General features: G+C 35.5%; 2 protein-coding genes across 2 annotated transcripts in view; one reads left to right on the top strand and one right to left on the bottom strand.

The window, feature by feature from the left end:
- LOC134854878 (filamin-A-like) overlaps positions 1–27,885 on the top strand; it is a 76,742-nt gene that overhangs the window by 23,458 nt on the left and 25,399 nt on the right. The window lies entirely within an intron of this gene.
- Positions 865–2,829, bottom strand: LOC134854650 (uncharacterized). Its single transcript, XM_063870999.1, has 3 exons — positions 2,477–2,829; positions 1,816–1,907; positions 865–1,200 (listed from the first exon to the last, which is right to left on the bottom strand). The coding sequence occupies exons 1-3, from the start codon at positions 2,643–2,645 to the stop codon at positions 916–918; spliced, it is 546 nt and encodes a 181-aa protein (XP_063727069.1). The 5' UTR covers positions 2,646–2,829; the 3' UTR covers positions 865–915.

The raw sequence follows: 27,885 nt of genomic DNA, 5'->3' as shown, positions 1-27,885 counted from the left end.
CAGAGAATACACGTTTCTATTTTTGGTAGCATTTGAATGAATCGACAATGTAAAATAAGGGAAAATAAGGCGACAAATTCTGAATAGAAATACTGACAAGAGTCATTTATTGTATTAAAGTTTATTTTTACTGGTTTTGGAGAGCATGGTGTTTCACTATATACCAAAACTTTTAATTTCAAGGACAGAAATTTGATTTTAATTAAAACTTTAATTAATTGATTCACTGGCACCCAGAGACAACGCAAGCAACTTTATATCAAGTTGTCAAGTTTTTTTGTCTGACTGATGTTTCTGAATGAACAAAACTACTGAAGCGCGAAAATAGAATAAACCTCATAACTAGAATTTCTTGCACCAGAGGCAAAGAAAACCTCTTCAATCGTTTCAGAAGCATCGGTCAGACTCAGTGTGGATTCGTCCTAATTTGGTTTGGACCTAAGTTGCATTTTTTGACCGTATAAATGTACTTTTTTTACCACAGACATTTCTGTCCATCTATCCATAAAATGTTTCTTCACTAAATTCGAGGGGAATTCTACCAAAATATATCAATAATTCAGTAATAATTAAAATTGTCAAAAGTAACAAAAATGGCGTCGTTATGTACCAGCTTTGGGGGGAGTAACTCATTTTTTTAAATCAAAACCCTCTAAAAACGCCCAAAATAGGATGCATATAGTGTTTTCAGAAATCTCTGAAGTTTAAATTAAAGTCAATTAGGTTTGCGAAGACATTTTGAAAATCCGTCTCTCTTTTTGTGCTTCTGGTTTTTCTCCAGTTTCTGGCTTCTGTTTTTATTTTTTTTACTGGGTTTTTCCATCTCAGGCGCGGGTTACAGACCAGCAAAAAGTTTTTCGCTACTCATTTTTAAACTGAATTTTAAATAAGTATCTAAATTGTATTGAAAGCTAGCTACTGGTTTTCTTTTAATATGGTTGCCAACATTTTGACAAAACTCCTTTTTTCTTGCTTTTCTTTCGCGTTTTCTTCTATCGGCTGTGCAGCTATTGACATTCTGCTCATGGCGACACTCATCCGTTGGCTTTGTTCACTTTCGGCTGCTGGGGATTTTGATGAAATCGCGACCAATGGTTGTTGGTGATAAGATACAAGGTCTAACATCACTCCGGGTAATTTATCCAGAATATAGATTAAGAACTCTCTGATTTCTTTTTCGTCGTGATCGTAAACTAGTTCCTAAAAACGAGTCGAGTTTAATTTTCGCAGTATTAATCATAATAAAAATCATAATAAAATTGCTTCCAAAATACATCTAGTTACAAAAATATTTCTATGAATTTACAAAAAGAAACAAATCTGAATCGTATGGGAGCTAGATTATAATTAGGCCAGCAGGCCCTTTTTCTGGTGTCCCATTAATGGAAGAAAAAAAATATTTTACTTCTTTGATACAAACAGAGCCAAAACTATATGTTTAGCTGGCTTTTTCGAACCAACTTATTTCTCATTAAAATTGTGTTCAAAAGTTTGAATAAAAAAATATTATTTCTTTAGGAAAAAATTTTGTTTCTTGAATTCTTGGGTTGCCTGTTGCACGTTTAAGCGACTGGAACGGAGAGAATGGCCGAGCTTTTTTCTTTTCTTTTGTAATGACAGGGAATTTTTCTAGAGATGCTTCAAGAGCTTCGCAATAAGGCGTTTTTTTGGTCAACACATTCGGAAAAAAAACAATACGAAATATAGTACCGCTGGGTACTTAAGAGAAGTTTCTGTAAGTGCACTTTTGCACCAAAAGACAATCGCCCAAGAGTACCCAGCGCTGCTATACACCGGAAGCCCTGATAAACTAGCCCTGATTTTGTCGAGTCTGTCTCTGCGAATCTGCTCCAGAAGACTGGGTCTTCTAGCTGCACCACTGTTCCCTCCTTTGCTCTTTCTCCGGCCTGAAGAGAAGATGTTTTGAAAACAAAGTTATTCTGAAGTTAATTTCGTGCAAATTTGTTCTGAAAAAATGGGCGTGCTTAACTGAAAGAAATTTAAGACAGCTAGAATTATTATTTAAAAATTTTGGCGTTCGAATTTGCCGATCCTTTTCGGGTCTTGCAACCATTACGGAAGTTTTGCAGCCATTACGAAGCCAAACCATTACAGACCCAAAATTGTGCTACTATCCAGTGCACAGTTTGGCCTCGTAATGACGTGAACAAATTGACTGTTCGGAACATAATTTTTTTTCATACCCTACATAAAAAATCGTGAATTTAGAAAAAAAGCCTGAAAATTATTGTAACAATAAAAAATTTGCTATACGGTTCTTTTGCAATAGGAAGCAAAGAGGTTTGGTTTCTTTGCTTCTTAAGCAAATGGTTGGGTTTAGGAGTTATAATGATTTTAACATATAGCACCCCAAAAAAGTGTGTACCCATTTAGATTTTTCCTATTTAGATTTTTTAAAAACCCCGCCCCACGTGCTAACTAAAGTTTCCACAAAAGGCGAATCAAAAATACTCACCTTTGCCAGCACTAGTTTTTGGCGACTTCACTCGAACTGCGGCTGGTTTGACCTTTGACCTTTTAACTGATGAACCCGTTGAAGTCATACTGATCCCATGCGAGTATCCCCTTTCGACTGATTTAGGATTAGATATCTGAATTTTAACCGCCGAAATTTTTTGAGACATCGTGATCAAATTATTCTAGAAATAATTCAAGCTTTTTTGCACCTGCTCTGATGTAATTACGAAAATAAACTAAAGTCTCTTTTATAAAACGAATAACTAAAATAAGCCTCAAATCGTACCATTGTACTGTAAAGACCTTTTTAATCGTTTTATCGATGTATATTATTCATGATTTGACTTTAAAAAAAGCTCCAAAATAAACCACTCAGACATTCAACTATTCAAAACGGCATTAAGTGTGCTAAAATGCTTTGTTCGAGAGAGAAATACAGAGCAAAAATATTACTTTTTACTACATAATTGCTGCAGTTTCTGGTAGATCAGAGAAACTATAAAGAATTTTGGCCGCTCTTAAAACTGACATCAAAAATCAGAAAGGTGTTGAACATAGTTCCCTGGCCGGAAGATGGTTAATGCATCTTTTTCTAGGTCGACCAACTTATTTCGTGACAGTTATTTTATGATTTAAAAGATTGTGTCAGTTTTTTGATAACGAAAACGAAGGCTAAATCATTGGCATAAATTAGTCAAAAAGCATTATATGAAGTAACATTTTTGCGCCAATTTTAAAGTTTGAAGCAGAGGTGAATCTAAGATTTTCTCGGGCGAGGGGAGGGGGGTGGTTTTTCGAAAAAAAAATCAAAAATTAGTTCACTTTTTTTTTAGGTAGACTAAACTTATTTTCCGAGCTCTCCCAAAGCACTAAGAAGACCCTGTTCTGGCCAATTTTTGACAATTTCTTGAAAAAAAAACAGGCCAAAAAGGCGTTTGTAGGCACTCTTAGGACAGTTTTGATCAAAAGAATTGCGTTTTCGGCGCGCTCTTTCCCTTAAAAATGAGTGTATATTGGTACCAAAAGCACTTTAAGAAAATTTTTACAGTCGACTAGCCAAAAAAGTAAAATTGTTTGGGTCGGCCGGAGTCGAATCCCTGAGAAGGGTGTGGGCATCTTTTTAGATTTGAGACTATTTGAGTTGAAGCTTTGCTGTTTCATTGCCATATACCAATCAAAAAACCAATAGCAGTTGCTATGAAAATTGAATTTTTCCAAAATTGTTTTCTTCTGTGATAGGAAATCAAGGTTTCAGCCTATTGTTTTTCAATTTAAAGCCAAGATCTACTTTTGAGTCAATCTTTTTTTTCGGAATATCAACGAAAGTGACTAAAAGTCTTTCACAGGAATATTATGTTAATCAACCCATTAGCAAGTTAAAATTAACGCTGTTCCAGACAATTCAGACACCTCAAAAAACATATCACTTTTAGTATCCAAAAAAGATTGGAGGTATAATTTTTTAAAAATTGTTCACATTATTTTTTATTTTGATTTAGTTTTTGAGATATCATCAAAACACACTGTATGCGGCTTTCAGAACACAGCTTATCTGTCTAAAAAAAATTCCGAGAAGTGTTGTGGCACCTGAAACTATTGTTTTTGTCCTCATGGATTATCTGTTGCCCTGATGGTACTCCATGACATTAAAAGGAAAAAAGGACAGTTTAGAATAGATCTCGCTATTGGATAATTTTGGCGTTGAGAAGGTGTCTTCAAAATTAGATATTTTGCTTCCTCATACTCAAATTCATTGTCCTGCAACTAGAGTTTTTATACCGGCAAGTAGGTTTCATGAATTATAATCGATTACAATTCGAGGCCACACTCTGCACTGGATAGTTGCACAATTTTGTGTCTGTAGCTCAGTGGAATCCACGCACAAGTCTTTTAATGTTCCAAAATGTAGGTGAATTCCACTCTCTAATTGCTATTTGTCCTGGATTCCGAAATTGAAAGCAGGTTCCGCAAAAGGAAAGTGAATGGCGCAAATGTAGGTGGAAAACGCAAATGTAGGTGGAAATGCAGGCTAAATTTGACAGGAATTGAGATCGAACGTTTGGGGGTTAGTTAAGAATGAACTAACAAAGGCAAGTTAAGAAGAACTGAGATCGAGCGTTTGAGTCGGTAGGAATGAAGATCGAACATATGAGTTGGCAGAAATTGAGATTTGGCAGATTTTAAACCGGCAGGAATTAAGGTCAGTTCTGTGTGAAATTCAAGCAATACTTGAGATTGAACTGGCTGTTCCCACTGGGTAAAAAATTTTACAATTAAACGCCACTATCTATGTAAATGGAAATCGCATACAAAATACGGAATGCGTTGACAGTTTGCGGATTCCGCTTACAGGTGCGGATTCCGCAACAAGCACATTTTCACTATGCACATGGTTCAATATTTGTCTGTGGATTTCACAGTTTATTCCGAATTCCGCAAATGATGTAGCGGGTTGCGCAATTTTGTCTGTTTTTGCAACAATTAAGGGCAATACAGTGTTTTAGCTATTTATTTGTGGAGTCCAAAACAGCCAAAAAGATCAAAAAATTTGAGCAACGTTGCGGAATCCGCGACCAATCTGATTTTGGCCTGTTGCGGAATCTGCTTAAACTTTACAAACTGCTTTGTTTGGCATCGTAATCTAAATTCAATTTTTGGGTTCAAAAGATTTGCCCTAAAATTTAATTATATCTATTTTTTGGAACCACGCAATCGACTGAAATCTAATAAATAACAAACAAGTTTTATAAATTTTTTTGTGATTTTTTTGTTTAATTTGACTTTGCGCGGTTTGATTTTGATTTCTCTTCAAGTTCAGTTAAATTTTTTTGTCGAAAAAGCAATCTCCAATATCGGACAGCAAAATTGTATTCATCGCCAAAAATGTGATTGACTTTTAGTTTTTGCTCCATTTTTCCTCCTCCCCACCTGCAAAATTTCACAAATGAAAAACTTTTTCACATTGTTCTATGAAAATTGGCCCCCCTCGTAAAATTACAGAACAAAGCTGTTCAAAAATTAATTACACGGCTTTTTTCATGTATGAAATATTGTAAAATATTGTTCACCTGTTCACGCTGACACGTTTTGATGCAGCTCATAACAAGAATAGTCGTTTTAAATAGACTTTCATATAATGAATTTCAGAAAAATCAAAGGGGGGAACTGTAAAAGAGCCACGATCTTTCAAACAAGCTTTCTCAAGTTGGGTTAATTGTGTCAAGAAAGTGTCAATTTTAATATGATCTTGTAGTCCAGGGAGCATTTTTTTTTTCAAAAAAAAGCAAAAGCACAAGTGTTTTCAGAAAACAAGTCAATTTTTTGATTTTCTGCGTTCATGACTATTTTTCAATGTATTTTTTGCAATTTTTCAATGGCTTGCTTTTCCAAAATTTCTAAAATTTTGAAGCTTTTTCTGTATTAATCACACCTACACTACCTTACTAAATTTCTCGACCGGTATCCGTCACATTCTTAACATCCCTCTTCTCTTTTAACACCCATGTCGAACGCCCGAAACTTACCCCACCACCCTACACTTATCCTCTTTTACCTTCACCCGCATCTTGCCCCAACACTTACTGCCATTTGTACCTCTCAAGTTTGCACCATCCCCCCCCCCCCCCAGACAATTGCCACCTCCCTCAAACTTACGCGTTACACACTCCCCTCCTATCGTGTATTGTGTTCTTCCGCCTAAAATAACAACTCCGTCTCTTCTTTGGGCTGGGAGCTGAAACTTGTGAGACGTGCGTAAATTGTTTTCAATGATTGCAACCTTCAACTTTTGAGTATTCATGGAAAAACTTCAAAAAACACAGTAGTTGTCAAATAAATAATGTTTTATTATCCAATACAATCCATGATTGATATCACAAGGTTTGATTTATAAACAGTTCTCAACCAATTATAATGAACTTCATACGTTTTCATGGCAACAGACCACGAAGATTGGGTAAAATACAGTATTAACCCTGAACCGCGTTGCTATTAATTCTGGCTTTGAAGTAACTGATTAAAGAAGGGGCAGCAGAATAGAACAAATGTCAGAACCATATTTTAACTGCCGTGAGAAATACTAAAAAAATTGGTTTCGTCCTCAAGTTTTTTGTTTAAAAAAATCAGGTTCCTTTGACTGGGTGCCGGACATCAAGCCGACGGGACTTCCAGCCGAATCGTAAAATTAGGGACTTCAAGCCGAATATTTTCTTATGAACTTGTGAAATATGATTAATTTGAAAATTTTATTGAAGAATTTTGGAATTTCAGGATTTTTCTTCACTAGTTTTTGGCGTTTTCATAAAAATCAATCCTCCAAATGATGTTTAGGAAAGTTGAAAAATAAAACACGGTTGAAGGCGTTTTTCATGTTTATAATTTATGCATTTCAAAAACCGGCTGATGTTTTAACGGGTGCCAATCCCAAGTGGTGCATTGTCGTGAATAACGCATTTGATGGACTAAGCTTGTCTAAATTTTTGAAAAGCAACGTTTTACAGATGAAAAAATAGTGTTTTGAGGTGCTTGTAAAGTTTAAATTTCGGCCTAAAGTCCCTTCGGCTTGAAGTCCCGTCGGCCTGTTGGCCTAGACCCCCTTTGACTATGCAAAATCAAATACTAATTACCCAAGCAACAATATTTGCGCTAGGCAAAACATTGAACATTTTTTTGTAATAATTTGCAAAAAAAACAATAAAAATAAGATTGACAAAAGACTGCGCCCAAGTTGAAATGTTTAGTTTAAACAGAGCGAAAATTTTTTACAAACTAACTCTCTAGTTCAGCGGAAATTTCAGAATCTGATTTTTTGTTACTTGTTGTCGTCTATAGTCAGTTTGAGCTAAAAAAAAAAACAGACAAAAAATGCCAACTAAAATATTTTGACTAACATTAATCAATCTTTTTCATTAACTCGATGCGATACATGCTATGCATTATCCCTATCAATAATAAAACATATGATTAAACTAGAGTTTTAGTCTTATTGATCTGCTTAGATTTTTTAAATGTTTTTCTCAGTGATAACTATTAATTTCGAGTCAAAGTATCGATTTCACCGGTTTCAGTTAACTTTTTCATCCTAACTCTTCTGGTTCCCGACAATTCACACCATTGGTGTCCAGGCCAAAGAATTCAAATGAATGATCTCAACTCATTGCATCTTTTGAATCCGGAGGAGGCAACGGTGTGGCTGAACTCTTTCAAAAAGAAACCACTCTCACATAATAACAAATTAATCGCAGCTGAGACGGTATGACTTCAGCTGATTTTCAAAAGACAACCTTCTTTTTCTATCAGAGTAGGGTGCAAGCGTTATCAAATCTTCTCCGAGTCTGATTGACTCAATGAGATGATGCTCAGTGACATCTGCAATGTTAAGCCAACCTGGCAAAGATCCGGAGAGCGTGTGGTCGTTGCGAAACAAGTCGATTTCCTGACGACATCCAGAACCTAATAAGTCTGATAACAAGTTCCTTGAGAAGTGCCCGCCCTGGAACTGCTCAATAAATTTTCAGGACTATAAAACAATGTTGACTCAAAGGAATTAAAGATACGAACGAATTTCTCTTCAGAACTAAAATGCACACACTCCAAACTAGATTTATCTGAGGCAAGTGGAGTTTTACAAAAATAATAACTCTAAATAACACGCAAATTTTCGTACTTTTTAATTTTCAGGCACAGCATTTCGATGGTAACTCAAATTTATTATCAAAGAAGAAATCGCAAACCAGGCTACGTCATTCTTCGGAAACAGAAAACTAGATACTTTTACTATAGCAATCAACGCTAGTTGCTCGTAAGTGAGAATGTCTCGTTTTTAAGGGGCAAATCGCATGAGGATACTTCTTGTAGCCCCAACGGGTAAAAAAGGTCACTCAACTGATAGGAGATTTCACCTTGCAAGAAAATATTGGTTTAGGACTATAGGGAATCATTGTTAGCGGGAGAAAGCGTACTGATGAGAACAGTTTTTATGTAATTTTTTGAGTCTGCTCTCATTGGCTTGGCTGCCGCAATCGAAGGTATCAAAGTCAATAGCAACGACATGAAGATACCAGAAAACACAGGGGCCGACACAACGGGGATTTCTTCGATTCTTTGGAAAAAAAAGCCTAAGAAACCTACTCGAGATGGGAGTGCTCGGACACTAGAAGCATACGATCAACTCCTTATTTCTGTTGCCAAACTAGTACACCATTGATGAGCTATCAGAACATTATTGTCAGTCAAACTTAAAAGACTCATTTGAAGTCCTAGCCCGGGTTCGTGATTTTTCCTGTGAAACAAACAAGATTCCGGTTCCGTCGCCGATGTTGTTTGTTAACAACAATCCATTGCCGAAGTTAATCATTCACGTCATTAGGAAGAAAAACTAGACGGACTTTTGCGCTAACGATATTCGAGTAAAACTTGCACTATGTGCCTATAGAGCAGATCTCGCATGCGTTTTGACAATGCACAGGATGTAAAAAAATCTGCTTTTTCCAACACAAAATCTTCATCCTTAAAGGATTTAAACATTTCAAAAATTCCACACACGCATAAAGAGCGGTGATTAAAGACAGTGCTCAGAAGATGAATACTTTTTGAAGAAAAAACTTTAGACCTTGACAAACTTTCCTAGCACGACAAGTCAGTGCAAAAATGGATGATGCTCACGAGACTATTCCGTTTAGAAAGTTGCAAAAATGCATTGCAAAAAACTGCCTGTTTGCCTAGAATGTCACAGGTTGTGAAAAATTTTTCACTTCTTGATGTGAGATTTTTCAGAAAAATTAAAAACGCACTATGAAAATCAATCTCAAATTGGCCGCAAGTAGAAGTTTGCGACCGAATGCATATGGACTAAGCCCATATGAAAGATCAAAAACAGCAAGCTAATGACAGAACTGATGTGGCGGTCGAGAGGCGCTGACAGCAGTGTGTGTCAGATTTGGAACACCGAGAACTCTAGTCACTGACAATGGACCCGAGTTTTTAGCAGTGATCTGAGTGCCTGAAGCAGATCTCAATGAACAAAGAAAAAGAAATCTCAAATCTGCCAACCACAAGCAAGCTGTCTGGCGGAAAGATCAAACCAGACAATTAGACACACTTTGAAAGCATGAGATTAAAATCGATCAGTTATTTTTCTACTAAACTAGAGGTTATGATGCATCGAAATGCATCTAAACCACAAAAGTTTTCGTGAATTTTTTCTGAAAAAAAAACCAGTGTTTCCTATGTCTCAAGCCAACCAAAGACATCGAGGCAAAACACTGCCGCTTTTTTGTTCGATGTTAACCAAAAGAGCTTAAAATAAACCCAGTCATAAAAAAATTGTGATCTAGTTAATTTCAAACAGCTTGCGAAACTCAGTCATGGCACCGAAAGTAAAGCCGAAGAAAAATGGCGCCTGAAGTGTTAAAAATCCAGTGCATAATGGTAGCGAAACTTGATCACCACCAATTACTGACAACTGACCTGAAACAAACTCAAAGATCCCAAACGATCACCGGCAGTTGGAATTTAACAAAAACAACAAAAAATCTGCACCAAAATTTGTCCTTAATAAAGGAGAGAAGATTTGATCAACTGAGAATTTATTTCAGATGAAGTTCTTAGTTGAAACCTAGAGAAGTTAATCATACAAATTCATCTGATATATTTCAGTAGAACTAAAAATGGTCTTAGTCTCTACTATAATTATTGATGTCACTACAATATCAGTTCGAAATTAGCAAACTGTCCAAATATGACACTATTTTATTTTCTTGTGTTATTAATTATTACTAGCCATGAAACCAATTGTATTAATTTCAAAAATGTCTTTGGTAAACCCTAAGAACTTGTTTTTTATCCCTAGTTACCTGTTTTTTTTTTAAATCTTTTCTGAGCAATAAAAATTTTAACTACGGGCTTAAATTTGTGGTAAATCATCACTTTCATAGATTTCAGTTTTAATGTTTGAGCTAGCTCTTGCCTTTCACACCCTTTCACAACGTTTTACTCGGACATGTTGATATCTTGCAAAAATAGATGTCTTAAAAATCGAAATTTTAAAACAGTTTTCAGTTGCAATTATTTTTCTTGACGTAGGATGGAAAAATTACTGGTCAAGAATCAACGCGCAACATTGTATGGGGACCATTTATCTGAAGTGCGCATTGCGTAGGCATTAAATCGTTTCAGTTGAAAGATTTTGGGGAGAAGTTATTCGTCCAAAAAGATGTTTGCTTTTTAATTGTTTGCCTTCTTTCGTTTATATGTTGATTATTTGTAAGCTCTATGTTTTTAAAAATTTGGTTTATGTGGTTTGCGTCTCTAAAGGATATTTTTTTCGGAAAAAGCTGCATATGGCTTATGAAAGACTGAACTATTTTCAAACTTATACTTGCATTGCGTAGGCAATTTTATCAACTTAAAAAGCAGTGGAAATTAACAGTATTATGATTTGGACATAGTTATGTTGGAAAACTCAGAAAACTTTCAGATATTGAATTGAAAAATATATATATTGTCCATATGCAACACAGGCTCAGTCATGAATTTTACATTCATTATGATAATATTTTGATCTAAACAATTGGCCGTTTTTGCTACGGATTAAAAGGAAACTGGAAATTTTGCCTAAATCATTTAGATCAGAATTACTAAGACTTGAAAATGACTATAATTTTTTAAACGCCTATAAGTTAACAGTTATTGTCGCAGGTGATGTTTTTTTTAAAATTTTGTCTCGAAGCTTTCAAAATTGCTTATACTAATTGTGATAATCTAATGCTTCGTTCTTAGTTTGATAATGAAAACAGAAGAGTTATATCTTTAATTTAAACTCTTAGTCAATGATGTTTTGTTTTCAGAGACCATGGTGATCGTTCTTTCACTTAGTTCGCAACCGTCCAAATGACTGTTGAATTAGGCCTGCAAGATCCGCCTTGAATAAATAATAACAATACATAACAGATTATCAATAATAATAATTCTCCAAGGTTACTGTGGCAACAGTACTACACAGTACCACATTCCCCTGAGGACAACAAAATTTTTTATACTACCATGTAAAATTTTAAAAATACAATATGAGTTTTAGTCTCAGTTTAATATCAATGTTTGATTTTGTTTAACTTCTATTTCTACTCCTTTATTATCTTTTCCGGCTCCCCATTTTTCCTCGCAGCATTCCATGATTTAGAAATGTCCAACGATGTAGCCCCAAATCTTCGTTTGAACAAATGTCGCTCCAATAGATCAAATGTCTTGTTTACTGGCGTTGTTTCACTGTTAACAGTTTTAATCGTCGCTAATCTTGTCCTATAAGCCTCGAGGGCCGCCAGATTTAAATCCGCAATGTCGTCCTCGCAAGTAATCAATTTTACAGAATGAGACACTGGGCTGCCATATCTCTTTGGCCCCTGATTCTTTGTCTGTCTGTTGCTCCGCCTCACTGTTGTCTGTTCTTCTTCCTTGTCCGGCCCATCGGAGAAACCTGGTGGAGGACAATTAGCGGTTGAGCCTGCTTGTTGAGTGAGCATTTGTTCAGCTTCGTTTTGAACACCTCTGGTCAATACCTGCTCTGCGAGATCATCCCATTCCTCTGGTGTCATATCCTTGTTCTGGAATGTATCCAGAATTTCTTTTTCTTTCGTCTCTCGAGTAATGCGTTTACTCTCTGATACTTTCTTTGGAGTGGATGACGCTGTGAAATCAGTGTTGACAGTGTCTAGATCTTTAGGGTCTTTCGCTGCTGTTTTGACAGCTTTTAATTTACGAGTTTCTTGTGCTGTAGGTTTGCTCATACTAATCTTTTGATTCTGCACCGATGGTCCTGCTCTGTTCGGCTTATTCCGTTTCCCACCTAAGTTCAGACCACCGCCCGTCTCTGTCTCCTTCGACGTTACTATAATCAGCGAATTTTGGAATTTATCCATAGCTCTACTGTCTCCGTTTGGTACTTGATCGCTCTGCCCCTGATCGTTTATATCATGTTCCTTCGCTGATTCACTGTCGGTCTCTTCATACTGTGTTTTTGTCTTCTGCTGTTTGCTTCTTGGTTCCTCCCCCGTTGGACTTCTTTTCTTCTCGGATACGCTCACAGTAGACTGCACAGGTACTTTGGATTTCGCAATATCACTCTTTCGATAAACTGCACCAGCAGCTGTCTTTACAGTCGAGGGTGTCTCAGCCACAACTTTTCCTTTAAGTGGTATCGTTAAAGCCTTTCCACTTTTTCGTTGCTCGTGTTCACGAAGGAAATTACCTGACCAGTTGTCAGTCTCTGCACTCTGTTTATCTTCGATAAACCTTCTTTCCCATGAAAATAACAATTCTTTTCTGTGTTCAGGGTTTATTGTGCTGGTTTCATCTACGACTCATCTCAGCTCACTATCCGATGTGTCTCTCCGAGTGGCGTTCCATCTCGCATTTGCCTCCAGTAATTGCTTCAACTCCTTAGCTCTTGCTCGTTCTTTTGCAGCGGCCGTATTTCGTAGAAACAATGGACTGACATCACGACTATTCTGTCCTTTCCGAATGATCTTCACGTTATCCCTCGACTGGTCTATGCGTCTTTTCAATTGGGAAGCTGTTAATGCAGATCTTTCCAGATGTTCTTTATCTAAACGACCAGACTCATTAAGGAATTTATCTCTCAAAATTTTAAATTTTGTTTCAGGCAATCGGCCGAAGTGTGCTTCAAATGGTGACAATTTTATGGTTTTTTGTTTATTCCATCTTAAATCCCTAATGATTGTACTTGAGCAAAGTTTAATCGATTGTACGTTTTCATCGAGCAGCATAACACCCAGTCTTCGTTCAATGGTCTGTATTGTTCGCTCTACCAAACCGCATCCTCGATGATCACCGACCGGACAGAATTTTTGTGTAATTTTGTTTTCAGTGCAAAATTTTTTCATCGCCTTTCCTTTAAACCCGGAAAACTGATCCGTTTTAATCGACTCCAGTATCCCATGTGTGTCAATATAGGTACGAAGAAATTTTCTTGTTGATTGTTGATTTTCCCCCAGTAGATTTCGTGACTTTAACTGACGGAAACTTAGAGTATCTATCAATAGCAACCAACAAATATATCTTCCTCCCCTTATGATCTTCAAGTGGGCCCGCATAGTCTAATTGCAATTCTTGCCCCGGCTGCGTCAGCAGTGGAAGTGGTTTTGCCGAATTTTTGGGAATTATATATTCAGCGTTCTTATCATAACGAGTGCAACTTCTAGACTCTTCGGCCAGGTTGACTATGTCTTTGTGCATGTGTGGCCATCATAAATAGTTGGAAACCTCTAACATTGCTTCCTGGCCGGGATGGCTTTGATGAAGTCGACGGAGCACAGCTTGTCTCAGCTTGTCCGGTACGGCTAATCGGTTGTCCACCAGAAGATAGTCGTCAACCACGGACATCTGGTGCCACAGAGGGTTAGTGTAGGACCCCATTAATTCAAATCCTTGCCTGTCATAACGCTCCACCGCTCATCTTAGTCGATCCATCCAAGTATCTTCTGTTACTATTTCCGCAAGCAGACTTTTGTCGAATAATTTCGTGAGAGATAGTGGGCCGTTCTCCGCATTTAGCTGCTCCTTCAGTTGATATTCGTTTTTTCGGGATATGTGTCCCACCCTCTTTGTTTCTTTAGGTGTGACAAAACTAACTTCCGGACTGTATTCCCTGTCCTCGATGCTATGTTCTGTTAGATCCACTTCAACTAATTGCCCTATTCTTGCTTCATCCCTTGATGTGTTCTGCAATAGCGTTCTTGGACTCTGCATTGAAGAGATTGCTTCTAACTCCGTCATTGATCTGGGTTTATCATCTCTCTCCGCCGCTATGAGTTCCCAAAACGAAACTAATGCTGGTTGTGCTGTTGCAACAGTTGACGTTGATTGGCCGCTGTTTCCGGTGTTCGCCAGGAGTTGCCTGTTCATTGCTCTCCATTCTATCCATTCCACCTGTGGCAATTTGTCTGAGTCCGAATTGTCTGAGTCTGATTTAGTTGGGGTACGCTGTATCATCCTAGTCCTTTGGAATATTGTTTCCGTGACTTCCTCCCTCAACGTATCAATGCTATTTCGTTCCTGTATTCTGACCATTTTTCTCCCCTTTCCGCTGTTCGATGCTTCGCCTGTTTACTTTTCTTTATTCTTCTTCAAACGCTCTCGATGTAGTAAATTTTTCTTTGAATTATTTTAAAATTTTCGACCGACTGTTTTGACTGACAACTTTGAGATCAACTGATTTCTGGTTTTTAACAAGTTTCTCGTTTAAACAATCGCGAACTTGTTTCGCTTTCGTTCCGGTCTTGCCCTGTTCGTTTTGGTCCATTTTGGTTGCCGTAGCAACTGTTGGATGACGTGTTCTGTTTTGACACATTTTAAAAAATTTCAGTATATTCTACAACGATTTCGTTTCGGTCGAGCACATCGTGATCACTCAGTCGACTGTTTAAATATTCGAGAACTTTATGAAAGCTTTCTATCGATGTGACTACAATTTTTTCAGCCAACACTGACTCTGGCCACGGTTCGCCGTTAGGGTCTCTAGACAAATAATCTACTATACCCATATCTTTTCCTGATATATGAACAACCTTAAATTGATAGGGTAATAATCTGTCTACCCATCTAGTCAGCCTAGATTGATAGGTTTTTTTTACCTATTTTCATTTAAAGCTGAAACCAACGCTTTATGGTCTGTGGCTATCACGAATTCCTTCCCTAACAAATAGTGTTTAAATCGATCAACAGACCATACTACTGCTAGCAGTTCCAGCTCATTCGTTGAGTATTTCTTTTCTTGAATGTTCAAATATCTTGACGCAAATGCGATTGGTACCCACTCCCCCTCGGCTTTTTGTTGTTCTAACGTTGCGCCTAACCCACTATGGCTGGTGTCACATTTTACTCTAGTAGCCATCTTAGGGTCGTAATAGTGGATTTTGGTTATATTCGCAACCGTTATTTTTATCAATTCGAATATTTCCGAATGTTCTTCCCCCCATTCGAATTTTTTAACCAGAATTTTGACACTTTTAAGTTTCTTTTCTCATTCTCTTCTCGCAAAAGAGGTCTAAATTTTATTTTTCTGTTAAATTGGCCGCGTTTGGAATGAATTTAGCCAATTGGTTTATGCTACCCATAAATGACCTGAGTTGTTTCAATAATTTTGGCGGACTGAGCTTCAATATCGCTTCCGTTTTTGTTATTTTCGGTGGAAGAGCATTTAACGATAGCTTGTGCCTCAGCCAGTTTACCTCATTTTGAAAGAATTCGCATTTCGACAGTTTCAATGCCAAGTTTTCTCTGTCTAGTTTTTCCAACACGTTCATAATAAATTTTTCGTGTTCTTGTTCACTCCCTTTAGATACAATGAGTATGTCATCAAGGAAACAGAATGTCTGCTGGCATGTCCGCAAGACCAAAGAATCTGCTGGCATGAAAATCTGCTGGCATGTCCGCAAGACCAAAGAATCCAGTAAGGTTACTGTACGTTCCAGTGGCTTGTCCGCCTATGATGTTAAGTTGCATTGTTTAGCTGTCTCTGCAGTCAACTTTAATTGGCTGTAAGCATACTTCAAGTCTAATATTGAGAAATAAAACGTACCGTTTGTATTTGCTGTTGCTATTTGACTGACCCCATCCAATAACTCATCAGCATTAGGCATTTGATATTTGTTTTTAAACAACTGCCGGATGATAAGTTTTGCATCTAGAGCCAATTTTATGGAATCATCTTTTTTCACTGTGATTACAATAGGTGCTAAAAAACAATCGCTAGTACATTTGTCTATACGTTTTATATGCCCTTCTTTCAAAAGTTTTTCCATTTCTTCGTGTACCTTTTCCTGTATGTGTATTGGAATCCTTCTCCCTTTTTCTTGTGAAGGACAAAGTGGATATTTGAACTTTGTACTGACGACATGATTTTTCGAGCAACCCTGACGATCAAAAAGGTTTTTAAATTTACTATAAAAATTGTGTTTCCAACCTTCTGGCTGTTCGCACAGTAGCACATCAAACCTCGTCTTGTTTTTTGGTGCCAGTTTTTGTGTTGTGTGTATCCCCACTTTGCTCTGTAAGTCCAGCCCCAATATGCATCTTGTGCGTCGTTCTGTAACCAGGAACGATGCCTCCACTACTTCCCACACTTCCTAACGGATGGTTGTGGTGATTGCTCCTAAAATATTAAATGGCTGTTTATTGTAATCTACAAATTGAGCGGTCAAATTTAGATTCTCCCGTGGAATAAACTTCGTATTCTAAGAAGACTCTAAAATTTGTTTCGCTGTCGCCCAATTTAAGAACGATACTGGACTACCTGTGTCAATAGTCATATTGATAATTTGATGATCAATTCTGACTAAAGCTTTTAATGACTTTATTTGTTGTGATCGAGGATGCCTGCGAATATCAACCTTTTGTATGTCTTTACTGCTATCCCCGCTATTCAATTTTTGATTCGATTGCTGTTTTATATATTCATCTATTTGCTCCATCGACGAAATTTCCGATTCTATTGCCATTATTTTGAACTCATGGCATGAGTAAATCAAATTACACTCTTCATCTGAGCTAGACGTTTTCTCAGCAATTTCATTTACTTGCTGTGACCTACACATTTTTGCAAAATGATTTGGTTTAGAACAATTTTTACATGTTTTGCCCATGGGCGGACATTTCTTCAAATGACCTTCTCCAAATAACCGACCACGTCGAGTACACATTTTTGTATCCGTAGAGTTTCTCCCCTCTCTTCTGTCAGGGGTTGCTCTCTTTTTGTACGTATTGCTCGATTGTCTCCTACTATTTGCAATCTTGTTACCAACATTCATGATCGGTTCTTGTTTTATCTTCATTGTTCCATGAACCTGACCTGCACCTGCAGTCGTTGTGTTTGATTTTTGAAATGCCTGAGTTGTCTGTTTGCTTTGTTCAAATTTCAATGCTCTCTTCAGTACTTCCCCTGGTGAAAATGTTTCAAACGTTAATGTTTCCTGCAGTACCACATTCTTCATTTTCGATATGAATAAATCACGAACCAGTTCATCTTCAAGTATTCCTAACTCCGCTTTGGCTGCCTGCGCAGTTAATGCTGCATGAAATGCCTCTAATGTTTCACCTGTTTCCTGCGCTCGATTAAACAATTTATAACGTTCATACGTAGCGCTCTCTGTTTTATCAAATGAAACTTTTGCTAAGGCAACCATTTCCAGAAATTCTAACTTTGAAACTTCCACATGCGGATTCTCTTGTACAAATTACTTTTTTCCTTCTGTTCCCAACGCTAAGAATAATCTATTTTTCTCTACCTCATTATAATATACATTGTGACCGACCTTTGGTCCTCTAGCTCTTCTTTCTTCATTTTCCAAAAGATTTTTGTCCCGCGCCAGTTTGTCTCTGGCCTCTCTTTCTGCAATCGCTCGTGCATTTTCTTGTTCTCGTGGTGTCTCCGGCCGTGGTAACGGCTCAAGCAAAATTCCCCTCGGTTCTTCTACCAATAATTCCGCATTCACGCTCTCCTTAACTTTAACTGCCAGTAGGAATTGATCTAACCATATCTTGAAATTCCAGAGAGGATCCGAATACGCTGTTGTCCAAAATACAGGGATTCCCATATCCGTTCTATTATCTTGGGACATAAATCCTGCTGGTTGCGCCATGTGATAATCTAAAGCTTCGTTTTTAATTTGATAATGAAATAGAAGAGTTATATCTTTAACTTAAACTCTAAGTCAATGATGTTTTGTTTTCGGAGATCATGTTGATCGTTCTTTCACTTAGTTCGCAACCGTCCAAATGACTGTTGCATTAGGCCTGCAAGATCGGCCTTGAATAAATAATAACAATACATAACAGATTATTAATAATAATATTTCTCCAAGGTTACTGTGGCAACAGTACTACACAGTACCACACTAATAAAAAATGCGTCATCAGCAATTGGTGTAGTTTTGATTTAAAAATTTTGATTGGTTTTTGGGAATCATTGTTCTTTTTAGTTTTACTATATTTTAATATTTGGTCCTGTTTGAGACGTTTTTATATCTAGGAAACATGGTTCATCCACCTATTTTTGGTTCTAACAGAAAACTGGTTGTATACAGCGCATTTTACTTGTACCGAAGTTTCTTATTTCAAACACCTAGAATTTAAAAAAATCGACAATTGAAGTATTTTTTATTTTTCAGCTCAATATTTTTCAGATGATATCTTTAAAAATCCGTCAAAAACAGCTACGAAGACAGTCAAAATTATTCACAGAGCACGAAAAATTTATCATTTTCTTCAAAATTTGGAACGAAGAAAAGCCAAAACATCAATTATTATCACATTATTTTTTCCTCTACTCGTTTAAGTTTTATTTAAAAACAAATTTCAGATTGAAAACAGCTAGCAGTAGCGGTCTCGAGAATTGTTCTAAGCCAATTTTTTGCTTGCATTCAATAGCAGACAACCTTGAATTGTCTAGCTAGAGAAAAAAGCAAGAATCGGATAACAGTTTGCTCTGTCTGGGGTCCAATTTTTTCACTTTTTTACTAGCAACAATTTTGAGGTCGTTCAGAGCAGTTTTTGATGAAGCTTAAGAGATTTTTGAATACTCTCAAATCATTCTTGGTTCACTGGTTGCGCCATAAGTTTTACCATAGCAGCCATAAGTTACAAGTATCCGTGGTGACATAACTCTTATTAACAGCCTTTATACGCTCATCAAAAATCTCTGATTTAAAGCAAATGTCTAATTTATAGCAAAAATGTTTTATACAAATGTCAAATTTAAATGATTAATTTGAAGTTTTTTAAATTTGAATATATAATCGTATTTACAATTTTTTAAGTTTATTATTATAAATTTTAGATAATAAACGAAATCAATCACTGTATTAATTGTAATCAACCAAAGTTTAATACGAAAAGGCAGGGATTTTGTTTACCAGTTTTTTGGCTTCAGCTTTCACAACTTTGGACACTTCTGATTCTGGTCTCGATGCCAGGCTATTCAAAAAATCGCGTAATATAATCATATGTTTTTCCAATTCGTTTGATTCTTTTTTCTTTTTCATTTTCGATATCTGTCCGTGCATGTTGTTTTTTTCTCTTCAAGAGAAGTTTTCGAGTAATTTCAGTTATTTGCTCATTTGAGTTTTTTTGCTTCGTGGTATCTCAAGAGTGCTTCAAGTTGTGGAACCACAACATCCCGCAGCTCCTCAAGAGTATGAAACCTTGGTCGTTTTCTTTTTCGAGTAACTTCAGCTCCCGGCAACGAAGAGGTCATTTGATTCTGGAAATAATCATTTAGTTCACCCTCAGTTTTGCATGCTTTTAAGTTTTCACTCCATTCAAAAAAAATTGTTGCGGCCAACGGTATCTCAGTTGGCATGTCATCTTCGCTCACGCTGCAGTGTCCAAGTGTCGACGTCTGTGGCATAGAAGCTTCAGACGCTTCTGTTGATACCATGTTGTTCGAATGTACTTCACTGGAAAGATTGTCGGTTAAAGGGAGAAAATTTAACATCCCAGATTGATTTAATGAAATTTTGTCCGATTGGCCATTATTTTCAATAAGAGAGGCTGATACTGAGCTGTTCACCTCGGTTCGCATTTCTTTTAAAGCTGGTTTGATTTCAAAATCAATTCGTGTGGCTGTTGTTTCTGCTGCATCGCTGCTCATTTCGGGCATTACAAGTTTTCTTTTCTATTTTACTTTACTCGCTCCATGTGAGATAAAAAATCAAAAAAGAAATAAAAAAAAATGTGCGTGAAAAAAAAACAAAAAAGGAAAAAAGGAAAAAAAAAAACTAAAACACACCGACTAAAAAAACCAATACCATTTTGAATGGTTTAAACAATTCAACTGAACTCATGTCTCTACTGGGCTTTAATCTATTTTGTTCTGATTAGTGTTTTTCATGGAAATGAATTACAGTCAGTGTTTTGCTTTTTTCAGATGCTTTCAAAATGCTTCGTACAAAACAGTGAAAAATGAATAACGGCTCTTTATTTGCGAAAAAGTTGTCTTTTCTTACCACTAATACAAACAACAGTTTCGGGTGTTCACGTAACGTCCAAAAATTCTAGTGAGATAAACTTGCTCAAAAAATACAGCCCTGTTTTAAGCATTTTTGTAGACTAAAAGGGCAAAACTAAAACACACTCGAATAAAAATTTCCTTCCCATTTTCATGGTTTAAAGAATTAAACTGAACTCATGTCTCTACTGAGGTTCAATCTAATTTGCTCCAAATAGTGTTTTTAATGGAAAAGAATTACAGCCAGTGTTTTGCTTTTTTCAGATGCTTTCAAAATGCTTCGTACAAAACAGTGAAAAATGAATAACGCCTCTTTATTGGAAAAAAGTTGTCTTTTCTTACCACTAATACAAACAACAGTTTCGGGTGTTCACGTAACGTCCCAACAATTCTGGTGATATAAACTTGCCCAAAAAGACAGCCCTGTTTTAAGCATTTTTGTAGACTAAAAGGGCAAAACTAAAGTACACCCGAATAAAAATTTCCTTCCCATTTTCATGGTTTAAACAATTAAACTGAACTCATGTCTCTACTGAGGTCCAATCAAATAGTGTTTTTAATGGAAAAGAATTACAGTCAGTTTTTAATTTTTCAGATGCATGAAAAATATTTCGTAAAAAACAGTGAAAATGGTAAGCACCTCATTATTGGAAAGAAAGTTTTTTTCTTACCACAATTACAAACAGCACTTTTGGGTGTTAACTTAACGTTAGAAAATTTCTGGTGATGTAAGTTTGTTCAAAAACAGCCGGCTTGTAATCATTTTTATATATTAAACAGGCAAAATTTGACCTTGTCTCTACGGATGAAGTTTAGTTGTCTGATAGCGGGATGAAGCGTTATGAGACAGACTAAGTTGCTACATCATTAATGCTCATTTCATTGGAAACTGTGTCCTACAGTTTAATACCAGCTAATTTATCTCTGTACATTTACGTACCAAAATTTTTTCACTACTAAACAATTTATATCTACAACAATCTAACTCTTATTTTATAACTTAACACCAAAATTAATAATGTATCAAATCCTTATCTGAATTTTCATCAGACCAAACTTAATCCTGCAGTTAACGCGGACTTCGCATTGAAAAACTTGGGTTACTTTAGTTATACTTGCTGAAATGAGGCTTCCGAAATTACTTAAGGCGCTTATCGAAAAGTTAGTATTTTGTTTTCAATAAGCTGTTTCACAAAACCATTGTGATTACTGGAAGAACCTGCATGTGCTGATTCATGAGAAACTGACGTAGTTTTACTGACAAACTTAAAATGCTGTGAGTCGTTGTATGCTGTACTGAGTTGATTAACAAACGCAAACACCAAATAATAAATTATGATTCTTCTTTCAAACTCACAGTTTCTATTTGTTGCCACGCAAATAACATTTCCTAAGCGAAAATATAACAGTTGGCCGAGCGATCTAAAACAAAGCCTTAAAACTGACCAGACTTGTTCGGCATAGGTACAAGTCGTCCCCCAAAAAGCAATGTTTTTACCTTTTTACCGAACCAAAATGTATTTATAACTGAAACTAATAATGAAACATAGAAAAATGACCTTGTCTGATCTTGTCTGACAGGTTATTCCGGTCAATCACCGTCAATCGTTAAACTGCTGCTAATGTTAACACGCACTAGCCGTGAATAAGTCGACTTTGTTAAAGGTTTATACAATTATTTTGACTAAATTCTGCGAGCGATGCCGTTTCCGTAATGAATTAATTTAGTTTTTATCTTTGGCTTTTTCGAAGAAATTTTTTGAGTTGAGCGGCATCACGTTTTTGGGACTCAACCTGAGAACATAGTTAGTTTTCTGGGTACTCAATTAACGTGTGCACTAGTATTCGGGTATTCTCTGGATTCTCTGGACTCAGTATATCAATCTCGTTTGACGTGTGCAGTAGTATTCTGGGGACTCGTTTGACGTGTGCACTAGTATTCTAGTGTTCTCTGGATTCTCTGAACTCAGCATAGTGTCCTCGTTTCAAGTGTGCCGTAGTTTTCTCTGTGACGACCAACCATCACCAGAAATTTGAGCGCAGTCGATCTGAATTATCTGGAGTTGATTCTTTGGAGTTCGTTGGATTCTCGTGGTTTCTCTTAAGTTAGGATTCTCTCGCAAATTCTTGTGGATTCTCAGAAGCTTGGGGATCCCTGAACTGAATTCCCTGAAGTTTAGTGGATCTTCCGATTTAGAAACTGCAATCCGGATAACCAGCTCAACAAAAAAACTTGTATGTTCGATCCAAAACTATTGTTGTTTTTTGTCCTCATGTGCTAAATAATTATAATCTTATGTTCTCAACGTTACATCATTGAAAATACACTGCAAAAATCATAAAATTCTCATAAATTATTTGTCCGTTTTAAACGAACCAAAACTCGACCAAAAACAGTCCAAAAACGACCACAATCAGAGAAAAAAAATGAAAATTTTGTTGTTTTTTTTTGAAAAATTTTCTAAATCTCTTAAAAACTTTAGCAAACTAACGATAACCTCGAAACCAAAAAATTATAAAAAAAACTTGATCTTTTTTGGCAAAAAAATGGAAAAAAATGATGAAAAAAAAAACGTTAGGAAGCTGCCACAGTAATGTTAGTAACGAATTAACCTGACACGCCATTAAAAAGGAGTCGAGAACAAAACTGAACAAAAACTTTTGAAAAAATACTTTCAAAAAAGATTTGAATAATTTTTGTAAAACCCGAAAACTTCAAAATTAGCGGACGATCACTTGAAACTTCTCCAATTTTAATCACTGCAGACCAGAGGCCTCATATCAAACAGTTCGGGTCTTGAAAAATTTTCCTCACCGGTTGACTTCAGATAGTTGTTGTTACTTCAAATCAGGACCTCAGATCCCTAACCTTAAGAAAGAAAAAGAAACCGACACGAACTTTCACTTGAGTACTAGTGCCGTGCCGTGAACTAATCGTAAAACATCCGTATGCAAAAGCGTAGCTCCTGTCGAGTTTCTATCTAAATAACTGTTTAGATATGACAGATCAATTTCAAGCGCTAAATTATGACAGATCACTAACTTTTTTTGATGAATCGTGCAGCCAAAATTTCCCAAAAAAAAGAAAAAGTTTTTGTGTGTTAAGTGAAATATCGAAAATGTCATTTTAGCAAGGCAAAATTGATTTGTGTTTTTTTTCAGAGCGTTGCTTAGTTTGTGTTAAACGAGTGTAAAGTTTGTATAATTTTGTTTATCATGTATAATTTTGTTTTTCATTTGTATCATTGCAAGTCAAAACTACATATTACTTAATTTTTTTGTTCAGCTTATTTTTATAAAGAAGTTTCCTTGCAGAGTCCTGGAAAACCTAACTAAACGCAAAAACTTGACTCGTGCACTAGCAATTCAATCTCAGGATAATCGCTTTTATTTTCGAGATGTTAAATTAGGACTAGAGGCTGGAAAACCCTTTAGCTTCGCGTTTATGTGCCAGCAATTCAAAAAAAGCTGGAGAAAGCAACCGTGTTCAAAGTTTCAGTTCAAAATTGATTCTAAAATTGAATTGTTTTTAGCTTTTTGGCTTATAGTTTAACCTAATTTTGTTTTCGTTACCGGCTTAAAATGTCTGAAAAGTCCCACGATTCTTTGTTAAAAAACGTTTAGTTAATTGCGGACCCTTGAAATTAGTCGAAACCTTGCTTTTTTTGGTTCGAATCTTTTTAACAAAACGTAGTAATGGCAGGGTCATTTCTATTCAAAACTTGCGCTGATTGTCTGGCTTTAAATGGCCTAAATCTTTTTGTTTTATTCTTTAATGTTTACTGAAGTCTCCTTTGATGTAAAGTATCTTTTCATTTTGGATTTAAAGTAAAGGGGTTTCAAATAGCTAAGGCAACAAGAAGTAGGGAGTGAAATTGTATGATGCTACGTTGCTTAGAATTAAAACGGTGTGAACCATTGGAAACACGACTGCGACAAGCCAGAGCCGTCGCGTAATTTACCGATCGTAACTGATGAGAAATTACAAAAATTCAGAATGTAGTTAAATTTTACAGAAAAAAAAACAGTTACGCAAGGATACTTGCAACCTTTACAATTAATGATTTTCAAACACAATTTAGAACAAGCATAAGGAAAGTACAAAACCGTAGTTTGTCATTACGAGGCCAAACTGTGCATTTTCTGAATGTTTTTGCGGATTCCGCAACAGGCAAAAATCAGTTGAATCCGCAGTTGTGCTGTTTTTCTTTAATCTTTTCTGCTGTTTTGGATTCCACGGACAAAAAGCTAAAACACTGTGTTCCAAGAACAAGCAACTTTGCGAAATTTGCTACAAAGTGTGTGAAATAAGTTTGCGGAATCCACTCACGTTTGCAGAATCCACTTACATTTGTGGAATCTGGAACAAATATCTATATTTGTTCGTTGCGGAATCCGCAACAAAATCAATGTGCCGACAAAAATTACGTTACAGTGATTTGTATGCGGAATCCACTGAAGTTTTGTAAGTGGAATCCACTTACATTTTGGAACATGTTCAAAGACTTGTCTCCGGAATCCAGGAACATACAGACACAAAATTGTGCTCCTACCTAGTGCACAGTTTGTCATCGTAATGATTTGTATCATTAGAAAATGATTTTGAGATGACCCGTACCAAATAAATTTTCTAAAACAGATCTGAAATAAATTTTTTGCAGATCTAAGTTTCAGATCTGAAATAGGTTATGAAATTGTTAAATAACGCTTGGATACTTTAAGGACTGGTTATTTCAGATATAATTTCAGGTCTACATTGTTTTTCTTGGTTATTTTAGAACTTAACAAATCTTCTTCAGATCTGCAGTTTAGTTTTTCTTGGTCATTTCAGATCTGAAAAAACAGTGATTTGGTCTCAATTTTTGCAATTTTTGTTTCTTTAAAGCTTTTGCTATTTACTAGCAGGTACTCAGCAAAGTCTCAATTTGGAGACTGCCTAAAATTGTTTCCCCAAGCATGAGATAAACATTGGAAACGCATTAGTAGCGCATGAAAATCAAAGATTTACAGGTCTTCTAAAAGTATTTGAAAATTGTTTTAACACAGTTGAACAAGAAAAGTGTTTGTGAAAATTTTTGGAAGTTTTTGTGACCTCTAGTCAATCTAAACATATTTTTGTATCGCAGAAACATAAAAAAAGGTCCATTTATCATTTTTTGCTCGAAATGCATAAATTATAACTCAACAAAACATTTCTCAGATCTGATTTCAGATCTGAAATTTTGTTTTTCAAGGTTATTTCAGGTCTGAATTTTTCCATTTCAGATATGAAATTTGCAAAGTATCATCAATTTTTTAAGATCAGTTGAATCCGCAATATTGCTATCTTTCTTTGATCTTTTCTGCTGTTTTGGATTCCAGTGACAACTAGCTAAATCACTGTGTTGCTCAAAATTGCTCCAAAAACAGGCAACTTTGCGAAATCCGCTACAAAATGAGTGAAATCCGGAACCAGTTCGTGAAACCCATGAACAAAAAACAATAATCTAATCATGTTTCTGAATTGCAGAAACATAAAAAAGCTCCATTTTTCGTTTTTTGCTCGAAATGCATGTTATAAGTTAACAAAGGATTTCTCAGATCTGATTTCAGATCTGAAAATTTGTTTTTTAAAGTTATTTCAGGTCAGAAATTTTCCATTTCAGATCTGAATTTTGCACTTTCTTATCAAGATCTGAATTATAGAATTTCAGATCTGAGAATCAACTTATATAGGAAATAAAAAATTTCAGATCATGCAGAGAAAATCCCCTGGGTACGGAATTGAAAAGTAAGTTTTAACAAAAAAAGTTAATTTGATTTCTTTTTCAATGGTTTTAACACAAAGGAGATTTTCAGTTAGAATATGCAACCGGAAAAAATTAAAGTATAATCAATTTTGTAAGATTGAAGTTTACCTTTATACATAATGACAAAACCATTTTCAATAGTTTAGCGGATCCCGCATCCAAGTTTAGGCGTAAGTATTCGATTATAACTGATTATTATGATGATTTATTGACAATTATAATTGATTATAATTACTAAAATTAGTTGTTTAAAAGATTTATAATTGATTTTAATCGTGATATTTTCCAACAGATTATAATATCTTATAATCGATTATAATTGAATATAGTTCTTACAAAAAACCCTTAAAATCAATTTTAATAGATTTTAATCGATTATATTCTCTTAGTTTGCCGAAATTTTGTCAATTCAAAATTATGTTCGAATCATATCTTATGGGTTATTATTTTTGTATCAATAAGAAAATTTCTAAAAGAGAGATCTCTTGAACACTTTGGTTCATCTGAACACAAAACTTCACCAAGAAACAAAAGTTTCATAGAGATCCTTTCATGTAAGTGGAAAGGTTCCCGCGATGAATGGTTAAATGAAAAATAAATCTTCCGAATCAATCATGAAACTATAATGGGGAGGAAATGAAAAAAAAAAAACTTATACACTTGAATTAATTGGAAAACTTTAGAAAATATTTTTCTCGTTTTTCATAGGAACCAACGTCTACAAAAAGCAAAAATATAAACCATTTAGATGCAACTTCGAAGACAAGATGGACAAACAAAAGGATTTAAAATCAATTATAATCGATTATAATGGATTTTTGTGCAAAATTAAAGAACTAGAAACTTGAATGAAAATAATGGTTTCAAATCAGTTAAAATCGATTATAATTGCAGCGAAAAATAGACGATTAAATAATCGATTATAATCGGTTATAATGGTTTGTAATAAATTATTTGTAAATTTTATTATTTTAAAATAATAATTATAATTAATAATAATGTGTAAATAATTTTATTTTAAAAAAAGAGATTATAATCGATTATTAATTTATTAAAATGGATTTTTTCTCAATTTTAGTAAGGCTGGTGCTAAAATCGTAATATTATCGAATATTAGCGCGGACAGTCAGTTGTTCAACTCGTTAAGTTAAATTATTTTTTGCTATTCACAGTAATTACAACTTATTTCAAGAGCCAATTTTTTTGGCAAAAGAAATGTGAAATTAGAGTTTTTCAATAATATTATATCTGGCAGAGTAATGTATTTACAAAAATATCTTAGCAGCAAGTACAATTGATTGAAAATGAAATGACTATATTATGCATTACTTTTTTCTGAGCATTCCATAGATCTCTTTTTTCACGCTTTTTGCAACTTCGACATCAGATTTCATTGTCAGATATATGAAAAATTCACGCATCTCTTTGTTCTGTCTGTTCTTATTTTTCAAATCCTGTTCAGTAATAGCTGCTATAGAAATAGCAGACGCGGTTTCCTTTTTCTTCTTCATTTTCGATTTATGTCCGTGTATGTTGTTTCTCCTCTTACGCAAAACTTCACGGATAGTTTCGATAGTTTTCTGACTTGAACCGATGGTT

Source organism: Symsagittifera roscoffensis, chromosome 9 (assembly GCF_963678635.1).
Source record: "Symsagittifera roscoffensis chromosome 9, txSymRosc1.1, whole genome shotgun sequence".
Lineage (NCBI taxonomy): Eukaryota > Metazoa > Xenacoelomorpha > Acoela > Convolutidae > Symsagittifera > Symsagittifera roscoffensis.
This window is presented reverse-complemented; position numbering and strand designations above follow the sequence as displayed.